At 55.2% G+C, this 20,757-nt stretch overlaps 2 protein-coding genes across 3 annotated transcripts in view; one reads left to right on the top strand and one right to left on the bottom strand.

The window, feature by feature from the left end:
• The window catches only part of tm7sf2 (transmembrane 7 superfamily member 2), a 558,775-nt gene that overhangs the window by 259,726 nt on the left and 278,292 nt on the right, over positions 1-20,757 (bottom strand). The window lies entirely within an intron of this gene.
• Positions 1-20,757, top strand: part of LOC137355864 (solute carrier family 22 member 6-A-like) — an 87,603-nt gene that overhangs the window by 9,862 nt on the left and 56,984 nt on the right. For both annotated transcript variants that reach the window (XM_068021459.1, XM_068021460.1), the window contains exon 4: positions 1,651-1,819. In XM_068021459.1, the coding sequence (XP_067877560.1) occupies positions 1,651-1,819 (169 nt within the window). The remainder of the gene's footprint in view (positions 1-1,650; positions 1,820-20,757) is intronic.

The following is a 20,757-nucleotide window of genomic DNA, read 5'->3' as shown; positions in this document are numbered from 1 at the left end:
CCTATTTTTTGTCTCCTGCTGCTGAACCAACCTCCTAACCAGGTCAATAATTTGCCTTCAATTCCATGAGCTTCAACTTTAGCTAGCGGTCTCATACCTTTATCAAATGCCTTCTGGAAGTCCATATAAATAACATTCATAGACAAGTTCATCCGGGCTCTACTCTGACTGGGAAATGTTGGTACTCAGGGGGACCTTTACTGTTCTGACACACGAACCACAGAAAGGTAACATGCAGGTACAGCAAGCAATTAGGGAGGCAAATGGTATGTTAGCCATTTTTTAAATTCATTCATGGGATGTGAGCATTGCTGGCAAGTCCAGCATTTATTGCCCATCTCTAATTGCCCTTGAGAAGGTGACGCTGAGTCACCGTCTTCAACTGCTGTAGCTGAAGTGAGATTGGTACACCCACAGTGCTGTTAGGTAGGGAGTTCCAGGATTTTGACCCAGCAACAGTGAAGGAACGGCGATATAGTTCCAAATCAGGATGGTGTGTGATTTGGAGGGCAACAGCAGATGGTGGTGTTCGCATGCGCCTGCTGCCCTTGTTCTTCAAAGTGGCAGAGGTCTCAGGTAAAAGGATTGAAGTATAAGTGTAAAGAAGTCTTACTACAATTCTATAGGGCCTTGGGGAGACCATACCTGGAGTACTGTATACAGTTTTGGTCTCCTTACCAAAGGAATGATATTCTTGCCTTAGAGGGAGTGCAACAAATGTTCATTAGACTGATTTCTGGGATGAGAAAATTGTCCAAGGAGGAGGGATTGAGTAGACTAGGCCTACAATCCCTAGAATTTAGAGGAATGAGAGAAAAACTAAGTGAAACATATATAATTCTTAAGGGGTTTGACAGGCTGGATGCTGGGAATTCTAGAACTAGGGGTTCTCACCAAGGGTCTTAGAAGAAAGGGTCAGCCATTTAGGATTGAGATGAGAAGTTTCTTCACTCAGAGTTGTGAATCTTGGGAATTCTCTAGCCCAAAGATGGGCTCAGCTGTGGATGCTCAGTTGTTGAGTATATTCAAGACTGATTTTTGGGTACTAAGTGAATTAAGGTACATGGGGATAGTGCGAGAAGGTGAGAAAGTGGAGTTGAGGTCAAAAATCAGCCATGATCTTAATGAGTAGTGGAATAGGCTCGAAGGGCCAAATGGCCTACTCCTGCTCCTATTTCTTATGTTCTTGAGAATCTAATCTAGGCTGACATGCCAGTGTAGTACTGAGGGAGTGCTGCACTGTCAAGAGGTTCTGCCTTTCAGATGAGATATTAAACTGAGGCCTCCATTTGCACCATCTTACAACCGCCCCCTCTCCCCTCCTCCCCAAGGTGGGCATAAAAGATCCCGTGCAACTATTTGAAGATGTGCAGGAGAGGTTTGCTAGCCAAAATTTTGCCCTCAAATAACATCACTCAAAAGATTATCTGGCCACATATCTCATTGCTGTTTGTAGGATCTTGCTGTGAAAAGATTAGCTGCTGTGATTGGCTACATTATAACAGTACCTTCATTTCAGAAGTAATTCATTGGCTGTGAGTTGCTTTGGGACATCCGAAAGTCATGAAAGGCGTGATATAATTGGAAGTTCTTTATATAAGCTTTCCCAGTTTATTTAGTATCGTGAATTCCTCTCTTATTTCCCTTCAGGTATTGAGTGGATCCCAACAAAAGTGCGAACTGCAGTTTCAACTTATTTCAATTATTCCTACACCTTTGGTCAGCTACTCCTGGCTGGCATAGCATACGGAATCCAAGATTGGCGATGGCTTCAGTTCGCAGTGACTGTCCCATTTTATGTCTTCTTCCTCTACTCATGGTAAAATCTAGCATAATGGAGCTTTTGCTTTTGGCAGGAATGCAGTAATCATTCTGGTAATATAAGATAGTCTTGTAAACACCCTTTTAATATGAGTGCAGCGCCAGTAGCTTTGTGGAGGAGTGCACTGCCTGCTGTGTTACTAAACCATCTATAAGACAGGACCCCTCCAGGTTCAGTTTCTGATTCATGGCGAGTGTTAAAACCTAATCAGTACCCACTGATCTGTGGACAAAATATGCAATGGCTGATGCCCCACAGTCGGTCAATACTTAGTATAAAGCTCAATAGTAAAGAAGGAAAGAAAGAGAACCTTTCACAATCTCAAGTCATCCCCGAGCATTTCACAGCCACTGACATACTTTTGAAATGTTGTTCTGTAGGGAAATGTGGCAGCCCATGTGTGCACAGCAAGCTCCCACAAGCAATGTTGCTGCAAAGCTCAAAACATTTTGGCAGTGCACTCTTAGTTTAGGGCAAGGTAAAACTGAACTATGAAACTCATGTCACCTACAACTTTTCATGTGCCTCTTAATTTAAGTACTGAAGTTGAACTCAATAGGGAGCTTAGTACTTTCATAGGCACACAGAAGAGTTGCCTGAAGATATAATTGGGTAAATGCGATGCTACTATAGCCTTAAATGATTCAGAGAGTCCTCCAGAAGGTCCCAGGTTTCATTCATGATTTGGAAAGAATGAGCTGATCTCTTACAGCACATCAGCAGAGACGCTTGGTCACATCACTTCTGAGATTGCAAGTGGAAAATTAGCTTGGGCTCCCACTCCTAACTGCTTTTTAGCAACCCTTATTGTAAAGTTCAGGCATGTGACTGCTGGATAAGACCAGGGATGTGGGATTTGGCTGTTATGCCAAAGTGAAATAGCCTGTTAACTCACCATCAAAAGTGACACATAAAGCAAGGTAGCTTGGCTGAGGTACAGAAGTGTTGTCACCCGCAGAATATATTAGAGTGGGGATCAGTGGCTGGGGGAGGGGAGGAGAGGAGAGGGGGAGGGAGAAAATGGCAAAGGAGAACACTCTGAAATAGAACTGTACATTTATCTAACACTCTGATATATCCCACACCACTCACTGTAACACTCTGATACACCCCACACCCCTCACTGTAACACTCTGATATACCCCACACCCCTCACTGTAACATTCTGATATATCCCACACCCCTCAGTGCCTTAGCCCCTTTTTACTGCCATTTGAGGAACTTAGTCTCATAACATTATAAAATTTGATGCACTTAGTGTCACTGTATTCTATTACCTGCTATTGGAGACAGTCTTAGGTACTACAGTCTTTTGTACAATAATTGATGGTATGCGATGGAAAGATATAATCAACCACCCCTTAACCAAGGGGTAATAAATACAATGTACTATGATACTCTGGATTTATGCTGTGTACTTTAATATAGCGAGCCCGAGGTAATACTTGATTATATTAACTAATTGAGTCATCAGATCGTACAACTAAATTCTGGATCACGGTCTCCACATGACGTTTTTTTCCTTGACCAGGCAACGAAGTACCAATCCCAATTAACAGGAACTCTGGGCCATTACAAAGGCTTAGAAAATTATAGCAACTGCAATCCAACTTTTACCGGCTGTGGTACTCGAGGTTAACAAGGACAGAGCTGAATTGTCTACATAGTCTGCAGAAAACAGGTGTTCCAACACCAGCACGAATACCATTACAAAGACATTGATTTACACTGCGATTGGGACTCCTGCTGTGTAGTTGCCGACATTGCTTACTCACCACGAATACATCCGGTCTGGTCTGATCCGGTCTGGTCTGGTCTGATCCGGTCTCGTCTGTTCCGGTCCGGTCCAGTCTGGTCTGATCCGGTCCGGTCTGATCCGGTCCGGTCTGGTCTGATCCGGTCTGGTCTGATCCGGTCCGGTCTAATCCGGTCCGATCTGGTCTGATCCGGTCCGGTCTGGTCTGTTCCGGTCTGATCCGGTCCGGTCTGGTCAGATCCGGTCTGGTCTTGTCTGATCCGGTCTGGTCTGGTCTGATCCGGTCTGGTCTGATCCGGTCCGGTCTGGTCTGATACGGTCCGGTCCGGTCTGGTCTGATCCGGTCCGGTCTGATCCGGTCCGGTCTGATCCGGTCTGGTCTGGTCTGATCCGGTCCGGTCTGGTCTGATACGGTCCGGTCCGGTCTGGTCTGATCCGGTCTGGTCTGATCCGGTCCGGTCTGGTCTGGTCCGGTCTGGTCTGATCCGGTCCGGTCTGATCCGGTCCGGTCTGGTCTGATCCGGTCCGGTCTGGTCTGATCCGGTCCGGTCCGGTCTGATCCGGTCTGGTCTGGTCTGATCCGGTCCGGTCTGGTCTGATCCGGTCTGGTCTGGTCTGATCCGGTCTGGTCCAGTCTGATCCGGTCCGGTCTGGTCTGATCCGGTCCGGTCTGATCCGGTCTGGTCTGGTCTGATCCGGTCCGCTCTGGTCTGATCAGGTCCGATCTGGTCTGATCCGGTCTGGTCTGTTCCGGTCTGATCCGGTCCGGTCCGGTCTGATCTGGTCTGGTCTGGTCTGATCTGGTCTGGTCTGGTCTGATCCAGTCTGATCCGGTCCGGTCTGGTCTGATCCGGTCTGGTCTGGTCTGATCCGGTCCGCTCTGGTCTGATCCGGTCCGATCTAGTCTGATCCGGTCCGATCTGGTCTGATCCGGTCTGGTCTGGTCTGATCTGGTCTGGTCCGGTCCGGCTCGGCTCGGGAACAGGCCTTTCCCAAATATAACCTGGAGATTTGTTTTTATTCACTTTCATTACTTTTATATTTTGGTTCATCTCAAAAATCAAAAAAATCAGATCAATAAAATACATACAGGGTTTCTGGAATTGCCCCTGCACCACCCTTCCACCATGAGGTATTTAAACCCCGCCCCCTACAGGGTTCCCAAAACTGCCCCTGCACCACCCTTCACCCATGAGGTATCTAAACCCCGCCCCCTACATGGTTATATCCCACACCCCTCACTGCAACATTCTAACATACCCCACACCCCTCACTACAACACTCTGATATATCCCACACCCCTCACTGTAATTATCTGATATCCCCCACAACCCTCACTGTAACACTCTGATATATCCCACACCCCTCACTGTAACACTCTGATATACCGCACACCCCTCACTGCAACCGTGATATACCCCTCACTGTAAGACTCTGATATATCCCACACCCCTCACTGTAACAGTCTGATATATCCCGCACCCCTCACTGCAACATTCTAACATACCCCACACCCTTCACTATAACACTCTGATATACTCCACACCCCTCACTGTAACATTCTGATATATCCCACACCCCTCACTGTAACACTCTGATATATCCCACACCACTCACTGTAACACTCTGATATACCCCACCCCCCTCACTGTAACACTCTGATATATCCCACACCCCTCACTGTAACATTCTGATATATCCCACACCCCTCACTGTAACACTCTGATATATCCCACACCACTCACTGTAACACTCTGATATACCCCACACCCCTCACTGTAACACTCTGATATACCCCACACCCCTCACTGTAACATTCTGATATATCCCACACCCCTCAGTGCCTTAGCCCCTTTTTACTGCCATTTGAGGAACTTAGTCTCATAACATTATAAAATTTGATGCACTTAGTGACTGTATTCTATTACCTGCTATTGGAGACAGTCTTAGGTACTACAGTCTTTTGTACAATAATTGATGGTATGCGATGGAAAGATATAATCAACCACCCCTTTATGCTGTGTACTTTAATATAGCGAGCCCGAGGTAATACTTGATTAAATTAACTAATTCAGTCATCAGATCGTACAACTAAATTCTGGATCACGGTCTCCACATGACGTTTTTTCCTTGACCAGGCAACGAAGTACCAATCCCAATTAACAGGAACTCTGGGCCATTACAAAGGCTTAGAAAATTATAGCAACTGCAATCCAACTTTTACCGGCTGTGGTACTCGAGGTTAACAAGAACAGAGCTGAATTGTCTACATAGTCTGCAGAAAACAGGTGTTCCAACACCAGCACGAATACCATTACAAAGACATTGATTTACACTGCGATTGGGACTCCTGCTGTGTAGTTGCCGACATTGCTTACTCACCACGAATACATCCGGTCTGGTTCGGTCTGGTCTGATCTGGTCCGGTCTGGTCTGATCCGGTCTGGTCTGGTCTGATCCGGTCCGGTCTGGTCTGGTCTGATCCGGTCCGGTCTGATCCGGTCTGGTCTGGTCTGATCCGGTCCGCTCTGGTCTGATCCGGTCCGATCTGGTCTGATCCGGTCCGGTCTGTTCCGGTCTGATCCGGTCCGGTCTGATCTGGTCTGGTCTTGTCTGATCCGGTCTGGACTGGTCTGATCCGGTCTGGTCTGGTCTGATCCGGTCCGGTCTGGTTTGATACGGTCCGGTCTGGTCTGATCCGGTCTGGTCTGATCCGGTCCGGTCTGGTCTGATCCGGTCTGGTCTGATCCGGTCCGGTCTGGTCTGATCCGGTACGGTCTGATCCGGTTTGGTCTGGTCTGATCCGGTCCGGTCCGGCCTGGTCAGGTCTGATCCGTTCCGGTCCGGTCTGGTCCAGTCTGATCCGGTCCGGTCTGGTCTGATCCGGTCCGGTCTGGTCTGATCCAGTCCGGTCTTGTCTGATCCGGTCTGGTCTGGTCTGATCCGGTCTGATCCGGTCCGGTCGGATCCGGTCTGGTCTGGTCTGATCCGGTCTGGTCTGATCCGGTCTGGTCTGGTCTGATCCGGTCCGGTCTAGTCTGATCCGGTCCGGTCTGGTCTGATCTGGTCCGGTCTGATCCGGTCCGGTCTTGTCTGAGACGGTCTGATCCGGTCTGGTCTGATCAGGTCTGATCCGGTCCGATCTGGTCTGATCCGGTCCGATCTGGTCTGATCCGGTCTGGTATGGTCTGATCCGGTCCGGTCTGATCCGGTCTGGTCTGATCCGGTCCGGTCTGATCCGGTCTGGTCTGGTCTGATCCGGTCCGGTCTGATCCGGTCTGGTCTGGTCTGATCCGGTCCGGTCTAGTCTGATCCGGTCCGGTCTGGTCTGATCTGGTCCGGTCTGATCCGGTCCGGTCTTGTCTGAGATGGTCTGATCCGGTCTGGTCTGATCAGGTCTGATCCGGTCCGATCTGGTCTGATCCGGTCCGATCTGGTCTGATCAGGTCTGGTATGGTCTGATCCGGTCCGGTCTGATCCGGTCTGGTCTGATCCGGTCCGGTCTGATCCGGTCTGGTCTTGTCTGATCCGGTCCGGTCTGATCCAGTCCGGTCTGGTCTGATCCGGTCTGGTCTGGTCTGATCCGGTCCGGTCTGATCCGGTCCGGTCTGATCCGGTCTGGTCTGATCCGGTCCGGTCTGATCCGGACCGGTCTGGTCTGATCCGGACCGGTCTGGTCTGATCCGGTCTGGTCTGATCCGATCCGGTCTGGTCTGATCCGGTCTGGTCTGATCCGGTCCGGTCTGGTCTGAACCGGTCCGGTCCGGTCTGGTCTGGTCTGATCCGGTCTGGTCTGATCCGGTCCGGTCTGATCCGGTCCGGTCTGGTCTGAACCGGTCCGGTCCGGTCTGGCCTGGTCTGATCCGGTCCGGTCTGATCCGGTCTGGTCTGGTCTGATCCGGTCCGGTCTGATCCGGTCCGGTCTGATCCGGTCCGGTTTGGTCTGATCCGGTCCGGTCTGATCCGGTCCGGCCTGGTCTGATCCGGTCCGGTCCGGTCCGATCCGGTCCGGTCTGGTCTGATCCGGTCCGGTCTAGTCTGATCCGGTCCGGTCTGGTCTGATCCGGTCTGGTCTGATCCGGTCTGGTCTGTTCTGATCCGGTCTGGTCTGATCCGGTCTGGTCTGGTCTGATCCGGTCCGGTCCGATCCAGTCCGGTCTGGTCTGATCCGGTCTGGTCTGGTCTGATCCGGTCCGGTCCGGTCTGATCCGGTCCGGTCTGATCCGGTCCGGTTTGGTCTGATCCGGTCCGGTCTAGTCTGATCCGGTCCGGTCTGGTCTGATCCGGTCTGGTCTGATCCGGTCTGGTCTGTTCTGATCCGGTCTGGTCTGATCCGGTCTGGTCTGGTCTGATCCGGTCCGGTCCGATCCAGTCCGGTCTGGTCTGATCCGGTCTGGTCTGGTCTGATCCGGTCCGGTCTGGTCTGATCCGGTCCGGTCCGGTCTGATCCGGTCCGGTTTGGTCTGATCCGGTCTGGTCTGGTCTGATCCGGTCCGTCTGGTCTGATCCGGTCCGATCTGGTCTGATCCGGTCCGGTCTGTTCCGGTTTGATCCGGTCCGGTCTGATCTGGTCTTGTCTGATCCGGTCTGGTCTGGTCTGATCCGGTCTGGTCTGGTCTGATCCGGTCCGGTCCGGTCCGATCCGGTCTGGTCTGATCCGGTCCGGTCTGATCCGGTCCGGTCTGATCCGGTCTGGTCTGATCCGGTCCGGTCTGATCCGGTCCGGTCTGATCCGGTCCGGTCTGGTCTGATCCGGTCCAGTCTGGTCTGATCCGGTCTGATCCGGTCTGGTCTGGTCTGATCCGGTCCGGCCTGGTCTGATCCGGTCTGGTCTGGTCTGATCCGGTCCGGTCTGGTCCAGTCTGATCCGGTCCGGTCTGTTCTGATCCGGTCCGGTCTGGTCTGATCCGGTCTGGTCTGATCCGGTCTGGTCTGGTCTGGTCCGGTCCGGCTCGGTTCGGGAACAGGCCTTTCCCAAATATAACCTGGAGATTTGTTTTTATTCACTTTCATTACTTTTATATTTTGATTCATCTCAAAAATCAAAAAAATCAGATCAATAAAATACATACAGGGTTTCTGGAATTGCCCCTGCACCACCCTTCCACCATGAGGTATTTAAACCCCGCCCCCTACAGGGTTCCCAAAACTGCCCCTGCACCACCCTTCACCCATGAGGTATCTAAACCCCGCCCCCTACATGGTTATATCCCACACCCCTCACTGCAACATTCTAACATACCCCACACCCCTCACTACAACACTCTGATATATCCCACACCCCTCACTGTAACATTCTGATATATCCCACACCCCTCACTGTAACACTCTGATATATCCCGCACCCCTCACTGCAACATTCTAACATACCCCACACCCCTCACTGTAACATTCTGATATATCCCACACCCCTCACTGTAACACTCTGATATATCCCACACCACTCACTGTAACACTCTGATATACCCCACCCCCCTCACTGTAACACTCTGATATATCCCACACCCCTCACAGTAACACTCTGATATATCCCACACCACTCACTGTAACACTCTGATATACCCCACCCCCCTCACTGTAACACTCTGATATACCCCACACCCCTCACTGTAACATTCTGATATATCCCACACCCCTCACTGTAACACTCTGATATATCCCACACCACTCGCTGTAACACTCTGATATACCCCACACCCCTCACTGTAACACTCTGATATACCCCACACCCCTCACTGTAACATTCTGATATATCCCACACCCCTCAGTGCCTTAGCCCCTTTTTACTGCCATTTGAGGAACTTAGTCTCATAACATTATAAAATTTGATGCACTTAGTGACTGTATTCTATTACCTGCTATTGGAGACAGTCTTAGGTACTACAGTCTTTTGTACAATAATTGATGGTATGCGATGGAAAGATATAATCAACCACCCCTTTATGCTGTGTACTTTAATATAGCGAGCCCGAGGTAATACTTGATTAAATTAACTAATTCAGTCATCAGATCGTACAACTAAATTCTGGATCATGGTCTCCACATGACGTTTTTTCCTTGACCAGGCAACGAAGTACCAATCCCAATTAACAGGAACTCTGGGCCATTACAAAGGCTTAGAAAATTATAGCAACTGCAATCCAACTTTTACCGGCTGTGGTACTCGAGGTTAACAAGAACAGAGCTGAATTGTCTACAGTCTGCAGAAAACAGGTGTTCCAACACCAGCACGAATACCATTACAAAGACATTGATTTACACTGCGATTGGGACTCCTGCTGTGTAGTTGCCGACATTGCTTACTCACCACGAATACATCCGGTCTGGTCCGGTCTGGTCTGATCCGGTCTGATCCGGTCTGGTCTGGTCTGATCCGGTCTGGTCTGTTCCGGTCTGGTCTGACCCGGTCCGGTCTGATCCGGTCTGGTCTGATCCGGTCTGGTCTGGTCTGATCCGGTCCGGTCTGATCTGGTCCGGTCTGGTCTGATCCGGTCTGATCCGGTCCGGTCTTGTCTGAGACGGTCTGGTCTGGTCTGATCCGGTCCGGTCCGGTCCGATCCGGTCTGATCCGGTCCGATCTGGTCTGATCCGGTCTGGTCTGGTCTGATCCGGTCCGGTCCGATCCGGTCCGGTCTGGTCTGATCCGGTCTGGTCTTGTCTGATCCGGTCCGGTCTGGTCTGATCCGGTCCGGTCTGGTCTGATCCGATATCCCCCACAACCCTCACTGTACTGCGATTGGGACTCCTGCTGTGTAGTTGCCGACATTGCTTACTCACCACGAATACATCCGGTCTGGTCCGGTCTGGTCTGATCCGGTCCGGTCTGATCCGGTCCGGTCTGGTCTGATCCGGTCCGGTCTGGTCTGATCCGGTCCGGTCTGATCCGGTCTGGTCTGATCCGGTCTGGTCTGGTCTGATCCGGTCCGCTCTGGTCTGATCCGGTCCGATCTGGTCTGATCCGGTCCGGTCTGTTCTGGTCTGATCCGGTCCGGTCTGGTCTGATCTGGTCTGGTCTTGTCTGATCCGGTCTGGTCTGGTCTGATCCGGTCTGGTCTGGTCTGATCCGGTCCAGTCCGGTCTGATCCGGTCCGGTCTGATCCGGTCCGGTCTGATCCGGTCCGGTCTGATCCGGTCTGGTCTGATCCGGTCCGGTCTGATCCGGTACGGTCTGGTCTGATCCGGTCCGGTCCGGTCTGGTCTGATCCGGTCCGGTCTGATCCGGTCTGGTCTGGTCTGATCCGGTCCGGTCCGGCCTGGTCTGATCCGGTCTGGTCTGGTCTGATCCGGTCCGGTCCAGTCTGATCCAGTCCGGTCTGGTCTGATCCGGTCCGGTCTGGTCTGATCCGGTCCGGTCTTGTCTGATCCGGTCTGGTCTGGTCTGATCCGGTCCGGTCCGGTCCGGTCCGATCCGGTCTGATCCGGTCCGGTCTGATCCGGTCTGGTCTGGTCTGATCCGGTCCCGTCTGATCTGGTCTGATCCGGTCCGGTCTAGTCTGATCCGGTCCGGTCTGGTCTGATCTGGTCCGGTCTGATCCGGTCCGGTCTTGTCTGAGACGGTCTGGTCTGGTCTGATCCGGTCCGGTCCGGTCTGATCCGGACCGGTCTGGTCTGATCCGGTCCGATCTGGTCTGATCCGGTCTGGTCTGATCCGGTCTGGTCTGATCCGGTCTGGTCTGGTCTGATCCGGTCTGGTCTGATCCGGTCCGGTCTGGTCTGATCCGGTCTGGTCTGGTCTGATCCGGTCCGGTCCGGTCTGAACCGGTCCGGTCCGGTCTGGCCTGGTCTGATCCGGTCCGGTCTGATCCGGTCCGGTCTGGTCTGATCCGGTCCGGTCTGGTCTGATCCGGTCTGGTCTGATCCGGTCCGGTTTGGTCTGATCCGGTCTGGTCTGGTCTGATCCGGTCCGGTCTTGTCTGATCCGGTCTGGTCTGGTCTGATCCGGTCCGGTCCGGTCCGGTCTGGTCTGATCCGGTCTGGTCTGGTCTGATCCGGGCCGGTCTGGTCTGATCCGGTCCGGTCTGGTCTGATCCGGTCCGGTCTGATCCGGTCCGGTCTGATCCGGTCTGGTCTGATCCGGTCCGGTCTTGTCTGGTCTGATCCGGTCCGATCTGGTCTGATCCGGTCTGGTCTGATCCGATCCGGTCTGGTCTGATCCGGTCTGGTCTGGTATGATCCGTTCCGGTCCGGTCCGGTCTGATCCAGTCCGGTCTGGTCTGATCCGGTCTGGTATGGTCTGATCCGGTCCGGTCCGGTCTGATCCGGTCCGGTCCCGTATGATCCGGTCCGGTCTGATCCGGTCAGGTCTGGTCTGATCCGGTCTGATCCGGTCCGGTCTGATCCGGTCTGGTCTGGTCTGATCCGGTCCGGTCTGGTCTGAACCGGTGTGGTCTGGTCTGATCCGGTCTGGTCTGATCCGGTCTGGTCTGGTCTGATCCGGTCCGGTCCGGTCTGAACCGGTCCGGTCTGGCCTGGTCTGATCCGGTCCGGTCTGGTCTGATCCGGTCCGGTCTGGTCTGATCCGGTCCGGTTTGGTCTGATCCAGTCTGGTCTGGTCTGATCCGGTCCGGTCTGATCCGGTCCGGCCTGGTCTGATCCGGTCCGGTCTGGTCTGATCCGGTCTGATCCGGTCCGGTCTGGTCTGATCCGGTCTGGTCTGGTCTGATCCGGTCCGGTCTGGTCTGATCCGGTCTGGTCTGGTCTGATCCGGTCTGGTCTGGTCTGATCCGGTCCGGTCTGAACCGGTCCGGTCCGGTCTGGCCTGGTCTGATCCGGTCCGGTCTGATCCGGTCCGGTCTGGTCTGATCCGGTCCGGTCTGGTCTGATCCGGTCCGGTTTGGTCTGATCCGGTCTGGTCTGGTCTGATCCGGTCCGGTCTGATCCGGTCCGGCCTGGTCTGATCCGGTCCGGTCTGATCCGGTCCGGTCTGGTCTGATCCAGTCCGGTCTGGTCTGATCCGGTCTGGTCTGGTCTGATCCGGTCCGGTCTGATCCGGTCTGGTCTTATCCGGTCTGGTCTGGTCTGATCCGGTCCGGACTGGTCTGATCCGGTCTGCTCCGGTCCGGTCTTGTCTGATCCGGTCTGGTCTGGTCTGGTCTGATCCGGTCCGGTCCGGTCTGATCCGGTCCGGTCTGGTCTGATCCGGTCCGGTCTGGTCTGATCCGGTCCGGTCTGCTCTAGTCTGATCCGGTCCGGTCTGATCTGGTCCGGTCTGGTCTGATCCGGTCCGGTCTTGTCTGAGACGGTCTGGTCTGGTCTGATCCGGTCCGGTCTGATCCGGTCCGGTCTGATCCGGTCCGATCCGGTCCGAACTGGTCTGATCCGGTCTGGTCTGATCCGGTCCGGTCTGATCCGGTCTGGTCTGGTCTGATCCGGTCTGGTCTTGTCTGATCCGGTCCGGTCTGGTCTGATCCGGTCTGATCCGGTCCTGTCTGATCCGGTCTGATCCAGTCCGGTCTGGTCTGATCCGGTCTGGCCTGGTCTGATCCAGTCTGGTCTGATCCGGTCCGGTCTGGTCTGATCCGGTCCGGTCTGATCCGGACCGGTCTGGTCTGATCCAGTCTGGTCTGATCCGATCCGGTCTGGTCTGATCCGGTCTGGTCTGATCCGGTCCGGTCTGGTCTGAACCGGTCCGGTCCGGTCTGGCCTGGTCTGATCCGGTCTGGTCTGGTCTGATCCGGTCCGGTCTGGTCTGATCCGGTCTGGTCTGATCCGGTCCGGTCTGGTCTGATCCGGTCTGGTCTGGTCCGGTCTGATCTGGTCTGGTCCGGCTCGGCTCGGGAACAGGCCTTTCCCAAATATAACCTGGAGATTTGTTTTTATTCACTTTCATTACTTTTATATTTTGGTTCATCTCAAAAATCAAAAACATCAGATCAATAAAATACATACAGGGTTTCTGGAATTGCCCCTGCACCACCCTTCCACCATGAGGTATTTAAACCCCGCCCCCTACAGGGTTCCCAAAACTGCCCCTGCACCACCCTTCCCCCATGAGGTATCTAAACCCCGCCCCCTACATGGTTATATCCCACACCCCTCACTGCAACATTCTAACATACCCCACACCCCTCACTACAACACTCTGATATATCCCACACCCCTCACTGTAATTATCTGATATCCCCCACAACCCTCACTGTAACACTCTGATATATCCCACACCCCTCACTGTAACACTCTGATATACCGCACACCCCTCACTGCAACCGTGATATACCCCTCACTGTAACACTCTGATATATCCCACACCCCTCACTGTAACACTCTGATGTATCCCGTACCCGTCACTGCAACATTCTAACATCCCCCACACCCCTCACGATAACACTCTGATATATCCCACACCCCTCACTGTAACAGTCTGATATATCCCGCACCCCTCACTGCAACATTCTAACAGATCCGGTCCGGTCTGGTCTGATCCGGTCCGGTCTGATCCGGTCCGATCTGGTCTGATCCGGTCTGGTCTGGTCTGATCCGGTCTGGTCTTGTCTGATCCGGTCCGGTCTGGTCAGATCCGGTCCGGTCTGGTCTGATCCGGTCCTGTCTGATCCGGTCTGATCCAGTCCGGTCTGGTCTGATCCGCTCTGGTCTGGTCTGATCCGGTCTGGTCTGATCCGGTCCGGTCTGGTCTGATCCGGTCTGGTCTGGTCTGATCCGGTCCGGTCTGGTCTGAACCGGTCCGGTCCGGTCTGGCCTGGTCTGATCCGGTCCGGTCTGATCCGGTCCGGTCTGGTCTGATCCGGTCTGGTCTGGTCTGATCCGGTCCGGTCTGGTCTGATCCGGTCCGGTCTGATCCGGTCCGGTTTGGTCTGATCCGGTCTGGTCTGGTCTGATCCGGTCCGGTCTGATCCGGTCCGGCCTGGTCTGATCCGGTCCGGTCTGGTCCGGTCTGGTCTGATCCGGTCTGGTCTGATCCGGTCTGGTCTGGTCTGATCCGGTCCGGTCCGGTCTAGTCTGATCCGGTCCGGTCTGGTCTGGTCCGGTCTGATCCGGTCCGGTCTGGTCTCATCCGGTCTGGTCTGATCCGGTCCGGTCCGGTCTGATCCGGTCTGGTCTGACCCGGTCTGGTCTGGTCTGATCCGGTCCGGTCCGGTCTGATCCGGTCCGGTCTGATCCGGTCTGATCCGGTCCGGTCTGGTCTGATCCGGTCAGATCCGGTCCGGTCTGGTCTCATCCGGTCTGGTCTGATCCGGTCCGGTCTGATCCGGTCTGGTCTGACCCGGTCTGGTCTGGTCTGATCCGGTCCGGTCCGGTCTGGTCTGATCCGGTCCGGTCTGATCCGGTCTGATCCGGTCCGGTCTGATCCGGTCAGATCCGGTCCGGTCTGGTCTGATCCGGTCTGGTCTGGTCTGATCCGGTCCGGTCTGGTCTGATCCGGTCTGGTCTGATCCGGTCCGGTCTGGTCTGATCCGGTGTGATCCGGTCCGGTCTTATCTGATCCGGTCTGGTCTGGTCTGGTCTGATCCGGTCCGGTCTGATCCGGTCCGGTCTGATCCAGTCCGGTCTGGTCTGATCCGGTCTGGTCTGGTCTGATCCGGTCCGATCCGGTCCGGTCTGATCCGGTCTGGTCTGGTCTGATCCGGTCCGGTCCGGTCTTGTCTGGTCTGATCCGGTCCGATCTGGTCTGAACCGGTCCGGTCCGGTCCGGTCTGATCCGGTCCGGTCTGAACCTGTCCGGTCCGGCCTGGTCTGATCCGGTCCGGTCTGGTCTGATCCGGTCTGATCCGGTCCGGTCTGGTCTGATCCGGTCCGGCCTGGTCTGATCCCGGTCCGGTCTGGTCTGATCCGGTCCGGTCTGGTCTGATCCGGTCTGGTCTGATCCGGTACGGTCTGATCCGGTCCGGTCTGGTCTGATCCGGTCCGGTCTGGTCTGATCCGGTCCGGCAGGTCTGATCCGGTCCGGTCTGATCCGATCCGGTCTGGTCTGTTCTGATCCGGTCTGGTCTGGTCTGATCCGGTCTGGTCTGATCCGGTCCGGTCTGGTCCGATCCGGTCTGATCCGGTCCGGTCTGGTCTGATCCGGTCCGGTCTGGTCTGATCCGGTCCGGTCTGGTCTGATCCGGTCTGATCCGGTCCGGTCTGGTCTGATCCGGTCTGATCCGGTCCGGTCTGATCCGGTCTGGTCTGGTCTGGTCTGATCAGGTCCGGTCTGGACTGATCCGGTCCGGTCTGGTCTGATCCGGTCTGGTCTGGTCTGATCCGGTCCGGTCCGGTCCGGTCTGATCCGGTCCGGTCTGGTCTGATCCGGTCTGGTCTGATCCGGTCCGGTCTGATCCGGTCTGGTCTGGTCTGATCCGGTCTGATCTGGTCTGGTCCGGTCCGGCTCGGCTCGGGAACAGGCCTTTCCCAAATATAACCTGGAGATTTGTTTTTATTCACTTTCATTACTTTTATATTTTGTTTCATCTCAAAAATCAAAAAAATCAGACAGTCATCAGATCGTACAACTCTGGATCACGGTCTCCACATGACGTTTTTTCCTTGACCAGGCAACGAAGTACCAATCCCAATTAACAGGAACTCTGGGCCATTACAAAGGCTTAGAAAATTATAGCAACTGCAATCCAACTTTTACCGGCTGTGGTACTCGAGGTTAACAAGAACAGAGCTGAATTGTCTACAGTCTGCAGAAAACAGGTGTTCCAACACCAGCACGAATACCATTACAAAGACATTGATTTACACTGCGATTGGGACTCCTGCTGTGTAGTTGCCGACATTGCTTACTCACCACGAATACATCCGGTCTGGTCCGGTCTGGTCTGATCCGGTCTGGTCTGATCCGGTCCGGTCTGATCCGGTCCGGTCTGGTCTGGTCTGATCCGGTCCGGTCTGGTCTGATCCGGTCCGGTCTGATCCGGTCTGGTCTGATCCGGTCTGGTCCGGTCCGGTCTGGTCTGATCCGGTCCGGTCTGGTCTGATCCGGTCTGATCCAGTCCGGTCTGGTCTGATCCGGTCTGGTCTGATCCGGTCCGGTCTTGTCTGGTCTGATCCGGTCCGATCTGGTCTGATCCGGTCTGGTCTGATCCGGTCTGGTCTGATCCGGTCTGGTCTGGTATGATCCGGTCCGGTCTGATCCAGTCCGGTCTGGTCTGATCCGGTCTGGTATGGTCTGATCCGGTCCGGTCCGGTCTGATCCGGTCCGGTCCCGTCTGATCCGGTCCGGTCTGATCCGGTCTGGTCTGGTCTGATCCGGTCCGGTCCGGTCTGATCCGGTCCGGTCTGGTCTGATCCGGTCTGGTCTGGTCTGATCCGGTCCGGTCTGGTCTGATCCGGTCAGGTCTGGTCTGATCCGGTCCGGTCCGGTCTAGTCTGATCCGGTCCGGTCTGGTCTGATCCGGTCTGATCCGGTCCGGTTTTGTCTGAGACGGTCTGGTCTGGTCTGATCCGGTCTGGTCTGGTCTGATCCGGTCCGGTCTTGTCTGATCCGGTCTGGTCTGGTCTGATCCGGTCTGGTCTGGTCTGATCCGGTCCGGTCTGGTCTGATCCGGTCCGGTCTGGTCTGATCCAGTCCGGTCTGGTCTGATCCGGTCTGGTCTTGTCTGGTCTGATCCGGTCCGATCTGGTCTGATCCGGTCTGGTCTGATCCGATCCGGTCTGGTCTGATCCGGTCTGGTCTGGTCTGATCCGGTCCGGTCTGATCCGGTCCGGTCTGATCCGGTCCGGTCTGATCCGGTCTGGTCTGGTCTGATCCGGTCCGGTCTGCTCTAGTCTGATCCGGTCCGGTCTGGTCTGATCTGGTCCGGTCTGGTCTGATCCGGTCTGATCCGGTCCGGTCTTGTCTGAGACGGTCTGGTCTGGTCTGATCCGGTCCGGTCCGGTCCGATCCGGTCCGATCTGGTCTGATCCGGTCTGGTCTGGTCTGATCCGGTCCGGTCCGGTCTGTTCTGATCCGGTCTGGTCTTGTCTGATCCGGTCCGGTCTGGTCTGATCCGGTCCGGTCTGGTCTGATCCGGTCTGGTCTTGTCTGGTCTGATCCGGTCCGATCTGGTCTGATCCGGTCTGGTCTGATCCGATCCGGTCTGGTCTGATCCAGTCCGGTCTGGTCTGATCCGGTCCGGTCTGCTCTAGTCTGAGCCGGTCCGGTCTGGTCTGATCTGGTCCGGTCTGGTCTGATCCGGTCTGATCCGGTCCGGTCTTGTCTGAGACGGTCTGGTCTGGTCTGATCCGGTCCGGTCCGGTCCGATCCGGTCTGATCCGGTCCGATCTGGTCTGATCCGGTCTGGTCTGATCCGGTCCGGTCCGATCCGGTCCGGTCTGGTCTGATCCGGTCTGGTCTTGTCTGATCCGGTCCGGTCTGGTCTGATCCGGTCCGGTCTGGTCTGATCCGTATCCCCCACTACCCTCACTGTAACACTCTGATATATCCCACACCCCTCACTGTAACACTCTGATATACCGCACACCCCTCACTGCAACCGTGATATACCCCTCACTGTAACACTCTGATATATCCCACACCCCTCACTGTAACACTCTGATGTATCCCGCACCCCTCACTGCAACATTCTAACATCCCCCACACCCCTCACGATAACACTCTGATATATCCCACACCCCTCACTGTAACAGTCTGATATATCCCGCACCCCTCACTGCAACATTCTAACAGATCCGGTCCGGTCTGGTCTGATCCGGTCTGATCCGGTCCGATCTGGTCTGATCCGGTCTGGTCTGGTCTGATCCGGTCTGGTCTTGTCTGATCCGGTCTGGTCTTGTCTGATCCGGTCCGGTCTGGTCAGATCCGGTCCGGTCTGGTCTGATCCGGTCCTGTCTGATCCAGTCCGGTCTGGTCTGATCCGCTCTGGTCTGGTCTGATCCGGTCTGGTCTGATCCAGTCCGGTCTGGTCTGATCCGGTCTGGTCTGGTCTGATCCGGTCCGGTCTGGTCTGAACCGGTCCGGTCTGATCCGGTCCGGTCTGATCCGGTCTGGTCTGGTCTGATCCGGTCCGGTCTGGTCTGATCCGGTCCGGTCTGATCCGGTCCGGTTTGGTCTGATCTGGTCTGGTCTGGTCTGATCCGGTCCGGTCTGATCCGGTCCGGCCTGGTCTGATCCGGTCCGGTCTGGTCCGGTCTGGTCTGATCCGGTCTGGTCTGATCCGGTCTGGTCTGGTCTGATCCGGTCCGGTCCGGTCTAGTCTGATCCGGTCCGGTCCGGTCTGGTCCGGTCTGATCCAGTCCGGTCTGGTCTGATCCGGTCCGGTCCGGTCTGATCCGGTCTGGTCTGACCCGGTCTGGTCTGGTCTGATCCGGCCGGTCCGGTCTGGTCTGATCCGGTCCGGTCTGATCCGGTCCGGTCTGGTCTGATCCGGTCTGATCCGGTCCGGTCTGGTCTGATCCGGTCCGGTCTGATCTGGTCCGGTCTGGTCTGATCCGGTCTGATCCGGTCCGGTCTGGTCTGATCCGGTCCGGTCTGATCCGGTCTGGTCTGGTCTGGTCTGATCAGGTCCGGTCTGGACTGATCCGGTCCGGTCTGGTCTGATCCGGTCTGGTCTGGTCTGATCCGGTCCGGTCCGGTCCGGTCTGGTCTGATCCGGTCCGGTCTGGTCTGATCCGGTCTGGTCTGATCCGGTCCGGTCTGATCCGGTCTGGTCTGGTCTGATCCGGTCTGATCTGGTCTGGTCCGGTCCGGCTCGGCTCGGGAACAGGCCTTTCCCAAATATAACCTGGAGATTTGTTTTTATTCACTTTCATTACTTTTATATTTTGTTTCATCTCAAAAATCAAAAAAATCAGACAGTCATCAGATCGTACAACTAAATTCTGGATCACGGTCTCCACATGACGTTTTTTCCTTGACCAGGCAACGAAGTACCAATCCCAATTAACAGGAACTCTGGGCCATTACAAAGGCTTAGAAAATTATAGCAACTGCAATCCAACTTTTACCGGCTGTGGTACTCTAGGTTAACAAGAACAGAGCTGAATTGTCTACATAGTCTGCAGAAAACAGGTTTTCCAACACCAGCACGAATACCATTACAAAGACATTGATTTACACTGCGATTGGGACTCCTGCTGTGTAGTTGCCGACATTGCTTACTCACCACGAATACATCCGGTCTGGTCCGGTCTGGTCTGATCCGGTCCGGTCTGGTCTGATCCGGTCCGGTCTGGTCTGATCCGGTCTGGTCTGGTCTGATCCGGTCCGGTCCGGACTGGTCTGATCCGGTCCGGTCTGATCCGGTCTAATCCGGTCCGGTCTGGTCTGATCCGGTCTGGTCTGGTCTGATCCGGTCCGCTCTGGTCTGATCCGGTCCGATCTGGTCTGATCCGATCCGGACCGGACCAGTCTGGTCTGATCCGGTCCTGTCTGGTCTGATCCGGTCCGGTCTGGTCTGATCCGGTCTGGTCTGATCCGGTCCGGTCTGATCCGGTCTGGTCTGGTCTGATCCGGTCCGGTCCGGTCTGATCCGGTCCGGTCTGGTCTGATCCGGTCCAGTCTGATCCGGTCTGATCCAGTCCGGTCTGGTCTGATCCGGTCTGGTCTGGTCTGATCCGGTCCGGTCTGGTCTGATCCGGTCCGGTCTGATCCGGTCTAATCCGGTCCGGTCTGGTCTGATCCGGTCTGGTCTGGTCTGATCCGGTCTGGTCTGGTCTGATCCGGTCCGGTCTGGTCTGATCCGGTCCGGTCTGGTCTGATCCGGTCCGGTCTGGTCTGATCCGGTCTGATCCAGTCCGGTCTGGTCTTGTCTGGTCTGATCCGGTCCGATCTGGTCTGATCCGGTCTGGTCTGATCCGATCCGGTCTGGTCTGATCCGGTCTGGTCTGATCCGGTCCGGTCCGGTCTGGTCTGATCCAGTCCGGTCTGGTCTGATCCGGTCTGGTCTGGTCTGATCCGGTCCGGTCTGATCCGGTCTGGTCTTATCCGGTCTGGTCTGGTCTGATCCGGTCCGGTCTGATCCGGTCTGATCCGGTCCAGTCTTGTCTGATCCGGTCTGGTCTGGTCTGATCCGGTCCGGTCCGGTCTGATCCGGTCTGGTCTGGTCTGATCCGGTCCGGTCTGATCCGGTCCGGTCTGGTCTGATCTGGTCTGGTCTGGTCTGATCCGGTCCGGTCTGGTCTGATCTGGTCTGGTCTGGTCTGATCCGGTCCGGTCTGCTCTAGTCTGATCCGGTCCGGTCTGGTCTGATCTGGTCCGGTCTGGTCTGATCCGGTCCGGTCTTGTCTGAGACGG

This window comes from Heterodontus francisci, chromosome 44 (genome assembly GCF_036365525.1).
Source record: "Heterodontus francisci isolate sHetFra1 chromosome 44, sHetFra1.hap1, whole genome shotgun sequence".
Taxonomy (NCBI): domain Eukaryota; kingdom Metazoa; phylum Chordata; class Chondrichthyes; order Heterodontiformes; family Heterodontidae; genus Heterodontus; species Heterodontus francisci.
Note: the sequence above shows the minus strand (reverse complement) of the source record. Positions and strands in the feature narration are given on the sequence as shown.